The 12,275-nt window shown below is 39.4% G+C and overlaps 1 protein-coding gene across 2 annotated transcripts in view; it reads left to right on the top strand.

Moving 5' to 3' along the window:
* Positions 1-12,275, top strand: part of Gadl1 (glutamate decarboxylase like 1) — a 176,460-nt gene that overhangs the window by 53,000 nt on the left and 111,185 nt on the right. For both annotated transcript variants that reach the window (XM_048348605.1, XM_048348606.1), the window contains 3 exons: positions 943-1,059; positions 5,466-5,530; positions 6,116-6,197. In XM_048348605.1, coding sequence (XP_048204562.1) covers positions 943-1,059; positions 5,466-5,530; positions 6,116-6,197 — 264 coding nt within the window. The remainder of the gene's footprint in view (positions 1-942; positions 1,060-5,465; positions 5,531-6,115; positions 6,198-12,275) is intronic.

The raw sequence follows: 12,275 nt of genomic DNA, 5'->3' as shown, positions 1-12,275 counted from the left end.
CAGTGATCGGGAGTCCAAGGCTTCTAGGTGCTCCTTACAACTTCATGGTTGCAAGGTTTCCTCTGAGGGTACTTCCATGACACATCACTGCCACTATGCTTGAGTTGGCATCTTTGGAACAGTCTCCTCTATTCTTCCTCTACTTGGTTGGTTTGAAGCCCCTTAATGAGGCCAACTCGTAACTAGCTAGCTCCCCTGTGCTAAATCTTTATCTCTCTCCCATGCATTCCCTTGCTCCCATTTTTCCACTGTTCCTGCTCACTCAGTGAGATGCAGCCATGGTCTGACTGTGTAAAAAGGAAAAATCATGCACAAGTGCAATGCTAGCTCTTGTTCCCCACAGGTTCAATGAATTCCCCTGCAGTACAGAGAGCATGGTACTGCATGTGAGGTAGCCAAGGCCAAGATCCTGTTCAGATTTTGTTGAGTCTCTACTTGAGCATATTGTGGCTTGGTAACTGCACTTGCTTTACCAGGAGAAGAGTAGACAAGCCTGCTGGTCTTGACCCACAGGGCTGGGGGATTTGTCCTCCTGTCTGTTCCTCTTTTGTTTTCTAGAAGGGGGACAAAGGCTGACACCATGGAAGTCCCAGACATTTCCCCAGGAAGGAGTTAGGGACACTACGGAATGTCAGGTTACCATTCCCGTGCAGTAATTCACTGTCTATCTGGGTCATCTTCAGAACAGAAAATTCTACAGGAAGCAAATTAAAGCATTAATAATGAAGCTCTGTACTGAGCCAGGACAAAAGTTGCTTAAACATCTTTGCCAGGATAGAGGCCTGAAAAATGTTGAAGTTTTAAAAATACCCATTAAGTGAACAGTTGTCGCCTAAGAATCTTCTGACTCTGGATGCATTGCCTTTATGTTTATCAAGCAACTGCAGAGTAAGTTTTGTGCTGACAGTGACGGTTGTCTCTGTGCGTGGCTCCTTCTCACAGGGGGCAGAGCCTTTCCTTGTCTGTGCCACAGCGGGTACAACCGTTCTGGGAGCCTTCGATCCTCTGGATGACATAGCGGACATCTGTGAGAGACACCGGCTGTGGCTCCACGTGGATGTAAGTTCATCTATGGGAATGTAGCTCTCTAACTTCCTCCTTCTTTCTTAGCTTTTCATGTTCTCAGGGACCAGATGTAAAGCTCCACTCCTTTTCACTGTGCCTTTAATGTGGGGAATGTATGTATGGCATTTCCTGTAAGGTAAAAGAGAGACCAAGACTTCATGAATATTTTGATTTAGTTTTGTGGGTTCCAAGTTAGTTTCTTCTTTCCCATGGCCCATTTTCATTTAATGTATATATGATGATATAATAAGTATAAACTATATAATTTAAACAAAATTTATATAATCTGTCTCTTCATTTTATATTATTTTATTTATTAGCATACATTTGTTTAATGTGGGCTATTTTGGTGACATTTTCACACATATAAACAACATATTTCAATCAACTACTCCACTCTATCATTCTTTCCCATCTCATTCTCCCTTCTTAAACAATTTCAACAAGTTTCATTGCTCCGTTTTCATACATGCAGTAAACTACTTCAATCCTATTCATCCTCCTTTTTAACTCCTTGTAACTCAGACAGACTCCTGCTAGGACCCACCCTGAATTAGATCTTGGCTTAAATTCCTGTCATACTTAAAAAAAAAAATCTATGACATAAATGGGTTTTATTTTTCTTTGGTAATTATTATCTCTAAGTAGTTGTACAAAGGAGTTGGCATTATACAAATCAGTTTATAAATACAATGCACCCTTTTCACCCCCCTTTGACTCACCCCTGCCCTTATGTTTCTTAATTTTATAGTATATACAATGGATTCTTGACTATCCTTCGCTCCCTTCCCATGTCATTCATTTGCTCCTCTCCCCATGGCCCCAGCCCTCTTTGCATGTACCTATTTCCTGGTGCTTTGACTTTGCTATTCATTTTAAATGTGTGTATTAGTTGCACGAAAGAGTTTCATCATACTACTCCACATGGAATCCACCTGTTGTCCATTGTAATCGAAGCCTTTGGAATTTAGTTCTTCTTTGGGGAAGGGAGATGGCTGGTGTGGTCAAAGAATTTTCTAGCTCTCAAACTGTATGATTCTAACCATCTAGAAAATGCAAAAAGAGAAAAAAGGTATTACTTAATTGCATGTTATAATTCAATCACATTTCCCCAGAATCTATCATAGGTAATTGTTTGGAGGATTGATATCATTTATATTCTTTATAACTTAAAGGGCTGGCTTTATTTCCTAATTAATTTCCTAAGTCCTAGGGGCTATTCATAATAAAAATTACCATAAATTAAAGGTAACTGTTATTATAAAGTTGCTTATGCAGGGTTGAAATGTTGAACTGATACAGCTATGAATACTTATTGAGCTTTGTGGTTTCCTTTCATCCTTTTTCTTTTTCAAATTTTTGTCTTATGAATCCAGGAATCAATTTGTTGGATTTTACCTAAAGAAAGGGACAATTGAACATGTTTATGAGAATTTGGTAATATTCCTGAGGGCCTCAGAGCCTCCTGACCAGACAAATACATTTTAACTTGCTAAGCAGAAACACTGAGGGGTGTTCCCATCCATAATTTTTTACTTTCAAAGTGTGTCCAGCCAGGTACCTTATGATTCACATCTACAATCCTAGCTACACAGGACACAGAGATCTGAGGGCCATGGTTTCAAGCCAGCTCAGCTAGGAAAGTCTCTGGCATCCTTATCTCCTTGACCAGCAAAAAGCTGGAAGCGGAGCTGTAGTTCAAGTGGTAGAGCACCAGCTCTGAGGAAAAAAAGGTAATAAGATCTCCTTGGCACTGAGCTCAAGCCACAGTAGTGGGATTAAAAAAATGAACAAACAAACTCAAATATGTTCTTAAATAAAGTGTTTCTTAACAAGTTCCACTTTTAATTAAAAAACAAGAGAGACTTTCTTTCATATTTATAAATCACAATTCTCTCTAAGCCCCATAAATCTTTAAAATTTATTCCCAGTTTAAAAACTGTCACAGAAGTCTCATTCCATATTTGATGTTTCTTTTATGACAGTAGAATATTTAAGCATAACTGTTGATGTACTTGATTGTTCTTCTTTATTTCCAGTTGTAAAAGTACTCAACTTCATATTATGTTTTAGGACATAATGCATTGTTATGCTTTTAAGTCTATAAAAATCAATAGAATGAATGTGAGCAGATACCAATATGAAACCCCATTTGAAGAAGTCATAAATCATGTACCTAAACTGTTGGCGGGCTGAGTCTGTACTTTATTCACCGTTATATTCACTATATTCGTCACTTTCACTAAATATTAAGTATACTTAGATCTTTGAACTGTCAAAAACAAACTAACAAAAAACTTTTTGTTCATATCATATAATGGAAAATTTGTTTTGGAAGGATGAAATTTGTATATCCTTTAAAATATTAAAACTGGTATTTTTCCTTCTTCAAAAATGCACTTATGATTGCTTATTTTCCTTGGTTTTCCATGAAACCCAGGTTACCATACATTTGTATCATATTTTATTATCGTTAATATAAACTTTTGAAAATACTTTTAGAGGAACTGAGCTGTGGCTCATGTGGTAGTATGTCAGCCTGAGCAAAAAAGCTAAGGGACAGCATCCAGGCCCTGGGTTCAAGCCCCAGTAACAGCACACACACTAAAATTATTTTTCTCATTTCTGAATTTTTGTCTTCTTTAGTGAGTCATAAATTTGATGGTATCTTGAATTTGGTTATGTAATTAACCATTGTAACATACATTTGTAAATGAGTGAGTGAGAGAAACCACAGCTTTGTTAGGGTGTTTGTTTTCTGTGAGAATGAATGCCATCCTTCCTCTGCCCAGCCTTGGTCAGCACTGGTCCAGCTTTATCTTGTGACAGTGGCTGGAGGCTTTGCCAAGCCTTTCCACTCAAGCAAAGCTTCCCAGGCACTCGTTCATCATTCATTCCAAGTTGTGGAGCAAGTTTCAAACATTGCATTTAAAGCCATGGACTTGTAGAGATCAGTCTTGTTCCCATCTTTGTGTCAAGACTTTTTTTTCCTATCAGTTCATGAAAGAGAGAAATACATAAAATAAATGAGTGCTAATAACTCACATCTGTAACCTTAGCTACTCAGAAGACTGAGATCTTAGTGAGGATTGCTATTCAAAGTACATGAGAGTCATATCTCTAACTAAACAGCAAAAAGCTAAAGTAGACCTGTGCCTCAAGTGGTAGAACGCTATCTATGAGCAAAAATCCTCAGGGACAGTGCCCAGACCCTGAGTTCAAGCCCAGGACCAGCACCAAAAAAATAAAAGTGTAAAATAACTTTTTGTGCTACATAGCATAAAGAAATAACTGAATAAATGGCAGTCCTTATGGAGACAGAAAACCTTCATCATTTAGAGAATAGTTGGATGTTTTTACAAATTCTAGAGTTAGGAAAAAATAGAAGTGATGATAACTCCATTCTCAGTATATGTAGAGAGCCTTCAGCATAGCTCAAGCCAGTTCCCTCAAGCTTTCTCACTGTGCTATCAGTCATTGTTCTACACATTAAAAGTGACACCAAACTGACTTTTTGTATTTTCTGGATTGATTCCTTTGCCTTCCCTTCCAGACATATTGTTTATGGGACTTCTTTCATCTCCCTTTTCCTCATGTCTTCTCTTCTATGCTTAGAGGAATTACCTCTCCAACAAATTATTTCCTTAAGTTACAAGCAGGGAACCCCATGGCTGAAGGGATCTAATTATTTTTAAAAGATATTTCCATTCATCCCATTTGAGTTGGCTTTCTATCCATGTTATTAACAATGTTCCTTATTCATCATATAGAATTCCAGACCTCTAGCCATGACTCATAGTACAGAAGTACAACAACTGCCAGCAGTGTGAAGACAATGCCTGCTTTTAGGTTCTAGGGGTGTGTGTGTGTGTGTGTGTGTGTGTGTGTGTGTGTGTGCTCTTGCTGGAGCTTGAACACACAGCTCTTGTTTTTATGTTTGTTTGTTTGTCTCTGGAAGCTGGTGCTCTACCACTTGAAACACAGCTTCACCTCCAACTTTTTTCTGGTTATCCAGAGACAAGAGACTTTCAGATTTGTCTGCTCAGTCTGGCTTCAGACCGTAATATTTGGATCTCAGCCTCCTGAGTGACTAGGATTATGGGTGTGAATCACTGGTTTCTGGTACCAACTGTGTTTTTTAAATCTATTTTCACCCACATGCCCCACTGGTTAACACACCCATTTGTTTACAGTGTGTTCCCTTACATTTTGCTGGTCAGAGGAGGGCCTACTACTTTGAGGAATTTCTGAAGACTACCTGTGGATTCAAATCCCTAGTATATTAATTGGTTAACAATGCAAAACAAAGTACCAGATGACCCTGGTTGAGGATGTTACTGAGAGTTATCTATGAGGGCGCTGCTGAGCTAATGTTGTTCTTGTTATTTGTATCTCACCAGGCCTCCTGGGGTGGCTCTGCTTTGGTCTCCAGGAAGCACTGCAAACTTCTGTGTGGCATCCACAGGTGAATGCTGTTTTCTGCTTTGCAGATGAATGTCATTTAGGCAAACAGGTTTCTTCAGTTTTCCCCTGCAGGTGATGCCTTAAATATAGGTAAAAATCCAAAGTATTTTGCTGGTAAACACAGAAGGGGGGAGGGAGGGGGGGAGTGGGGGGGGAGAGAAAGAGAGGGAGGGAGGGGAAAGAGGGGGAGGAAGGGGGAGGGAGAAGGATGGAAAGAGAGAGGGGGAGAGGGGGAGGAGAAGGGAGGGGGAAGAAGGAGGGAGAGGGGGTGAGTGGAAAGGGGGAGGGGGAGAGAGAGGGAGGAGGTGGGAGGGGAGGGAGAGAGAGGGAGGGGGAGGAAGGGAGAGGGTGGGAAAGGGGGAGAGGGGGAAGGAGGGAGAGAGGGAGAGGGGGAGAGGGGGAGAGACCAGAACAATGCAAAACCATCTGAATTCCTGCAAACTCTATACACAGTCTTCCAAACTCTACACACACAGAGTCCTCCAGAACAATGACTTGTGAATGTGGATACTGCCAATGCCAGATTTCTTTCTGCCTTAATCAAGTGTCCTGCCTTCTCTGTCCCTTTCTTTGTTTTGCACAATAGAGCTGATTCAGTGGCCTGGAACCCACACAAGATGTTGATGGCTGGGGTCCAGTGCTGTGCTCTACTGGTGAAAGACAAGTCTGTAAGTTTTCCTGTGTGGTTTCTGGGAAACTATGGGGTTCAACCAGTGTTGCCAAAGACTTCATTATTGCTAGTCCTCTGATGTTTCCAGTCAGGTAAAGGTGTAGTTCTTTGGGAAATGGTGTTGGGCTTGAAAGACAGACTCAGATAAAGATCTAGAGATTTTTTGGTCCAGTAATCTTATGAATGGGACTTAGGTAAGCTGTCATCTGTTTTGTTAAAAAAAAAAAATCTCTTGTCTTCATTTGGATTATATTTTAAACTCAGTTTTAAATGCTATCAAGTGGGGTTTTTTTCTTGTTGATTACATCTGGGATTTGAGTGACCACAAGATTTCTCACTGAGAAAGTATGACAGATGTGGTCATACATGGAAATGAATGTTTGATATGCTTGTTTGGAGCGCAACAGCTTTTGCACAAGAGCCACTAGTTCAGGGCTGATGGTGGTGTGCTACTTTATGAGGGACTTGCTTTTCTCAAGTGGCTAGTGCTTAGTTTCTTTCAGACAAAGGTGGAGGGTTGGGCACTTGTCTGGATGATGGGAAGCAAGTGGGAGGGGAGTAGCTGAATCCTGTGGGCCAGAGACATCAACTCTCTGTTTTCCATAATTAAATAAGGATCCTGGTGGGAAGTGGCCCAGACTGGCAAGTGCTGCTTCTTTCTTCGAAATTCCTCTTCAACCTCTGTGTTCAGAATGTGGGCGATCTTTCTCAGCCATCTGTTTATATATTTTCCCCTAGGGAACTCCCTTGCCAACATAAAAGTCATTTTATTTTTATTTTTAAGGCTATTTAAAATTCTTTTTTTCAAAAACTCTTGTCATATTCATATATTAATATCCTGGGTGCTCTGATCAGATCTGACAATATCCACCAGAATCTAGGAACAGCTTCTGTAAGTGGGGAGACAGACACTAAGGAAAATGAGTTTGCTTCTCAGTGCTTTGTGAAGTTGGCTATGGTAGTTTATATTCAATATCACCTCACCTTTCTAATTTAAGTCCTTAAATGGATTGGTAATTATAACTGAAAGGTAGTTTAAGATTACTGTGTTCAAGTCCAGCGCTGGTGGCTCACACTTACAATCCCAGGCTAGTTTGTAATCCTAGCTACTCAAGAGGTTTAGATCTGAGGATCAGGTTTCTAAGTCAGCCAGGGCAGAAAAGCCAACGAGACTCTTATCTCTAATTAACCACCAAAAAGCTGGAAATAGAGGTGTGGCTCAAGTAATAGAGCACCATTCTTGAACAAAAATACCAAGTGAGAGTTTGAGGCCCTGAGTTCAAGCCCCAGTACTGGCATGCACATGTTTGTGCTTGCACACACACACACACACACACACACACACACACACACACACAATTAATGTATCATTTATGAGCTATATTCAACTTGCCCATAGCTGCACTTTTGATGCTAGAGTTGTGTAAATCCTAGTTTTCTTTTGGACTAAATAAAACAATATAAATGCACTAAACATACTTTAAATGCCAGGCATTTGACATTTGATTTCTTCCTACTCAGGCAACTCAAGTGACAAACTTAACTGTTGGTGTGACACTCTCAGGAATGGAAAATTTAGATAAAAAGTTTTTATGACTCTCTTGAATAACTCAAGAGCTTTTATAGAATTTTCCTTCTTGAATATATCTGAGTGATTTAGCCTAGAATTGATTTACCTTTATGTGCTTAAGACAATTTAAATTGTTCTGGATCATATAACTCCTTGACAGTGGTTAAAATTTTTACTTTGTTTTTTTCTTTAAAGAAATAATTCCTGAATCCCACTGATGACAATAAAACCATTTAGGAAACTTAGTACTTTAAAAAATATATGTATATTTTTTGATGAAAAGATCACTTTTAATTCAAATGAAATAGAAAGATCAATCAGGATATATGAGCTATGGCAATCAGGCTGTCTCTCTCTCTCTCTCTCTCTCTCTCTCTCTCTCTCTCTCTCTCTCTCTCATACCAATTCTGGGACCTCACACTCTCCCTTGGCTTTTTCACTTAAGGCTGGTGCTCTGCCACTTGAGCCACTGATAGACATTTGCCCTTTCTGCTAGTAAATTCAAGATAAAACCCTCAGACGAAGATAGGTACTGGTGGCTCACACCTATAATCCTAGCCTGGGCAGAAAAGTCTCATACCTATAATCCTAGCCTGGGCAGAAAAGTGAGACTCTTATCTCCAGAAAACCAAAAAGTGGCACTGTGGCTCAACTGGTAGAGCAGTAGCTTTGAGCTGAAGAGCTCAGACACAGCACCCAGGCCCAGAGTTTAAGTCCCACAACCGGGATAAAAAATAAGAAGAGTGAAGAAAGGTCTTCAATAGCTAAACAAGAGTTGATGACAAGGAGTAGAAGTAGATAAAAATGTTATAAAATCCTAGATATGTCTAACAAGGAGGCAGGACTAAATTCCCACTTACATATGGGAGGTGAAGGAGAAGCAGGTGTTGTGTTTGATTACCTATCACTGATACAGTACTTGAGTGAACGGTCCTGCTTAGAGAGAGGAAGGAAGAAGAGAATTCAGAGCAAAATATGTTTACTTTAGAGTTGGATATATGAAATTTGAGACCACAATGTGATATTCAAGTGAGGATATCACACAGGCAGTGACACAAGGAAGAGTTATAGGACAGGAGGTCTGGATTAGAAGAGTCACATGATAATAGTGATCATAGGAGAAACCCTGAAGGAACAAAATGGAATGACCAAAGAAGAGAGGCTAAAAGAGAAAGATTAGAGAAGAAAGTGCCCCTTATCAGGTTGCTTGGCGGGCTAGGGCCAACTAGTCATGAGTATAGTATTTTTAAATTCCCTTTACCTTTGTAAAGAGATTTTCTTATTTTTTTCTCCTGGTATAAGATAGTAATTATCAGCCAGTTCATCCTTGAAGATACCCTGGCACAACCCTAAACCTGACTAATTTCTCCTAAAGTTTGGAGGGTCAGGGTAGCCACCAGCTGTTGACAAGAGAGATGGATAGACATTTAGTGGACAAGACGTTCTGGATTAATGACTTGAAATTTATTTTACCTCTTGTTCCCCTCTGCATCAAGATCACCTCATTCCATTCACCACTGGGTCCCCAGGACCTAAACAGGATTCACTGGGAAAGCAGAAAAGAAAACTGAACTAAAAATCATTGAGAACCAAGTATTATATTTCAGCCTGTAATCTCAGCACTCAGAAGATAGAAGGAGGAGGATCACAAGTGTGAGGCCAGCTGGGACATATACTGGGTTCCTGTCTCAATAAAAACAAAAAGAAAGAAAAACAATAAATAAAATAACTTGCAAATTTCCACGATTGGGTAAATGCATCAAAAATCCTCAGATATATCTGCTTTCTGTCAACAGAAAAAAAAACCCAGATATTTTCCATTTTCTCCCAATCTATGTTATTCCTTTGGAGAAGTCTGAGATGGAGTGATTAATATTACAGCTAATGAGACATTGCTAAGCCTTACACAGGCTTGAGTGTAACCCCAGTGGCATTTGGTGAGCAGTAATTGTAATCTGGGCTCACTTTTCCAGTTGATGTAAGGGATAACTGTAGTTAAAAGAAAGCTAATTGCTTAGTGCTGTGTTCTGCTGGGAAGGTAAAACACAGCTCCCTAATTGGTTCCCTCCATAGCTCTGACATCTACAGTGCATCTGATTGGTTAGCTAGAGCTGTGTGATTTTATTTATTTATTTATTTTATTTTTTTCTTATTTATTGTCAAAGTGATGTATAGAGAGGTTACAGGTTCATACGTTAGGCCTTGGGTACATTTCTTGTACTGTTTTTCCTGTGGTAGTACAGGGATTGCCTTGCTACTATTCTTGAAGTTGTAGTGTTACTAACCTACTCTTTATTACATTGATAAAAAGAACACTATAGTTATTTTTTAAAAATCTGAGATGATGAATAGATTGATGTATGTCTATAAAGCTGTTTTGGATCAAAGACAGTTTTGATGCTTTGATCTAAAATAAAAGGCCAAATATTCTAAGACTTGGTTGCTTAGATACGAAAATCTCAATATCCACTTTTTTATTTTTAATGTTTATTAGAAGGAATTTTTTTGGTCTTAAAAACCTCCCAGACAGATGGGAATGTGAAACATGCTAATCAGAAAACTTTTGGAGTATAGATCAGCCCACTCATTTCTGTCTCCCACTGTCTTCTGACTTTAACCTACAGACTTTTCCCTTTAACCTGGCAGCCAGCAGAGAATTTGACAGCTTTGCTTTTTACTGTTTCAGAAAATGTGCTGACATTGAAAAATTTGTAAAAAATATGCCCACTTTTATATTTTTATTTCAGAGCTAATACATATTTACCAGAGATAAATCAGAAAATTCTAATAGAGAAGAAGAAAAGGCACATCGATTATCAATACTAGAGGATGTCTTTTTTTTTTTTTTTTTGCTAGTCCTGGGGCTTGAACTCAGGGCCTGAGCACTGTCCCTGGCTTCTTTTTGCTCAAGGCTAGCACTCTACCACTTGAGCCAAAGCACCACTTCTGGTTTTTGAGGAATTCAACCCAGGGCTTCATGTATATGAGGCAAGCACTCTACCACTAGGCCATAGTCCTAGCCCCAGAGGATGTCTTTTATGTATTCTCCTAGTACACACATGTTAAGGGCATTCATATCCATCATGTGTGTTTTTAGCATGTATTCTTTTGTTTGACAGTCCTGGAGCTGAACTCAGGGCCTCTCTACCACTTGAATGACACATGCCCGTTCCTTTTTTCTTCTCTCTCTCCCTCCCTCCCTCCCTTCCTTCTTTCTCTCTCTCTCTTTCTTTTTGTCTTAATAGGGTAACCCACTTTTTCCTAGGCTGTCCTTAGATATAGATCCTTCTGTCTCCATTTCCTTAGTAGCTGAGATTATAGACATGCACTACCACATCTTGCTCTAGCATGCATTTGTAGATTAACCAAACTGTTGTCATTGTTCTACATTAATATACATCCGTTACTTTTAATAGCCTCATCTTATTCTATTATTTTGATATACCATAGTTAATTTTACCAACCTTTTATTAGTGACTTGTTCTGCCTAGCCAGCCGGCAGTGAAAAGGGAATCCTGAATGAGGGGAGTGAGGATTAAAGAAAAGGAAAAATACAAGACAAGAGAAAAAGGACAAGAGGCAAAGATGGGGTACGGGAGGTCTGCATCTTGAGATTGTAACTCAAGACTGCAGCCAGGTTTATTCTTAATTACCAGGATAAATGCAGTTTGAAAACCAGGAAACATCATAGGCTTAAAATTCCAGAACACAAAAAGGCTTGAAGTTAGCAATACCCGACATAGCTAAGACAGGATGAGTTTGGTTAACATAAGGATGGACTCATGGCAGACATAGTAAAGCATTTCCAATTTTCCATTAAGCCATGTCCTTGCACGTCCTTGAAAACACAGCCAGAGGTCAGGAAGAATTTAGCTGCAAGTTGGCTCCCGACAACTTGTTGGATGCTTTTAATTTAGAAGTATTACAAACTGCTTGCATCTTTGAGGTTAAGTCTTTGCTCCTTTATTCCTTCCTTAGAGAGAAAGGACCATGATTAGTCCATGATGCTTTTTCATATTTGTTTTGTAATTAGCCTTGCAAAAATTTTTCTCATATTCTCACTACCAGAGCAAAAATATGTGTGCATTATGTGTGTGTAGGTTAACTTTTGAGGGATATAGTTACATCCATTTGATATGCAAGAGATTTGTTCATGGAGAAACACAGGTGCAAGTATTTTGCTTCTAATTTTATCTACTGACATTTTATATTTCCTTCCCCGGCATCTTCTTTAGCTCAAGGTATTGACATGAAGTTTCCTGCTACTTAGGTTTAAAACATGAGACCTTGAGGATGAGTTCTTTTCCATTCATATTCATCCTAGAGGAGGTGCAGAATGTAGACCTAACTTTAGGAGTAGGAGTAGGAAGAAGACATAGGAAATTCATTTCATTCACATTCCATGAAAATGAGGGGAAGAGGATAGGGAAGAAAAAGGGAAAGAAGCAAGGAGCAGGGAGAGGAGAAGAGCAGATAGGAGAAAAAGAAAGGGCAGAGGAGGGGAGG

Source organism: Perognathus longimembris, chromosome 6 (assembly GCF_023159225.1).
Source record: "Perognathus longimembris pacificus isolate PPM17 chromosome 6, ASM2315922v1, whole genome shotgun sequence".
NCBI lineage: Eukaryota > Metazoa > Chordata > Mammalia > Rodentia > Heteromyidae > Perognathus > Perognathus longimembris.
The sequence above is the reverse complement of the archived record's forward strand: the minus strand, read 5'-3'. Positions and strand labels throughout refer to the sequence as shown.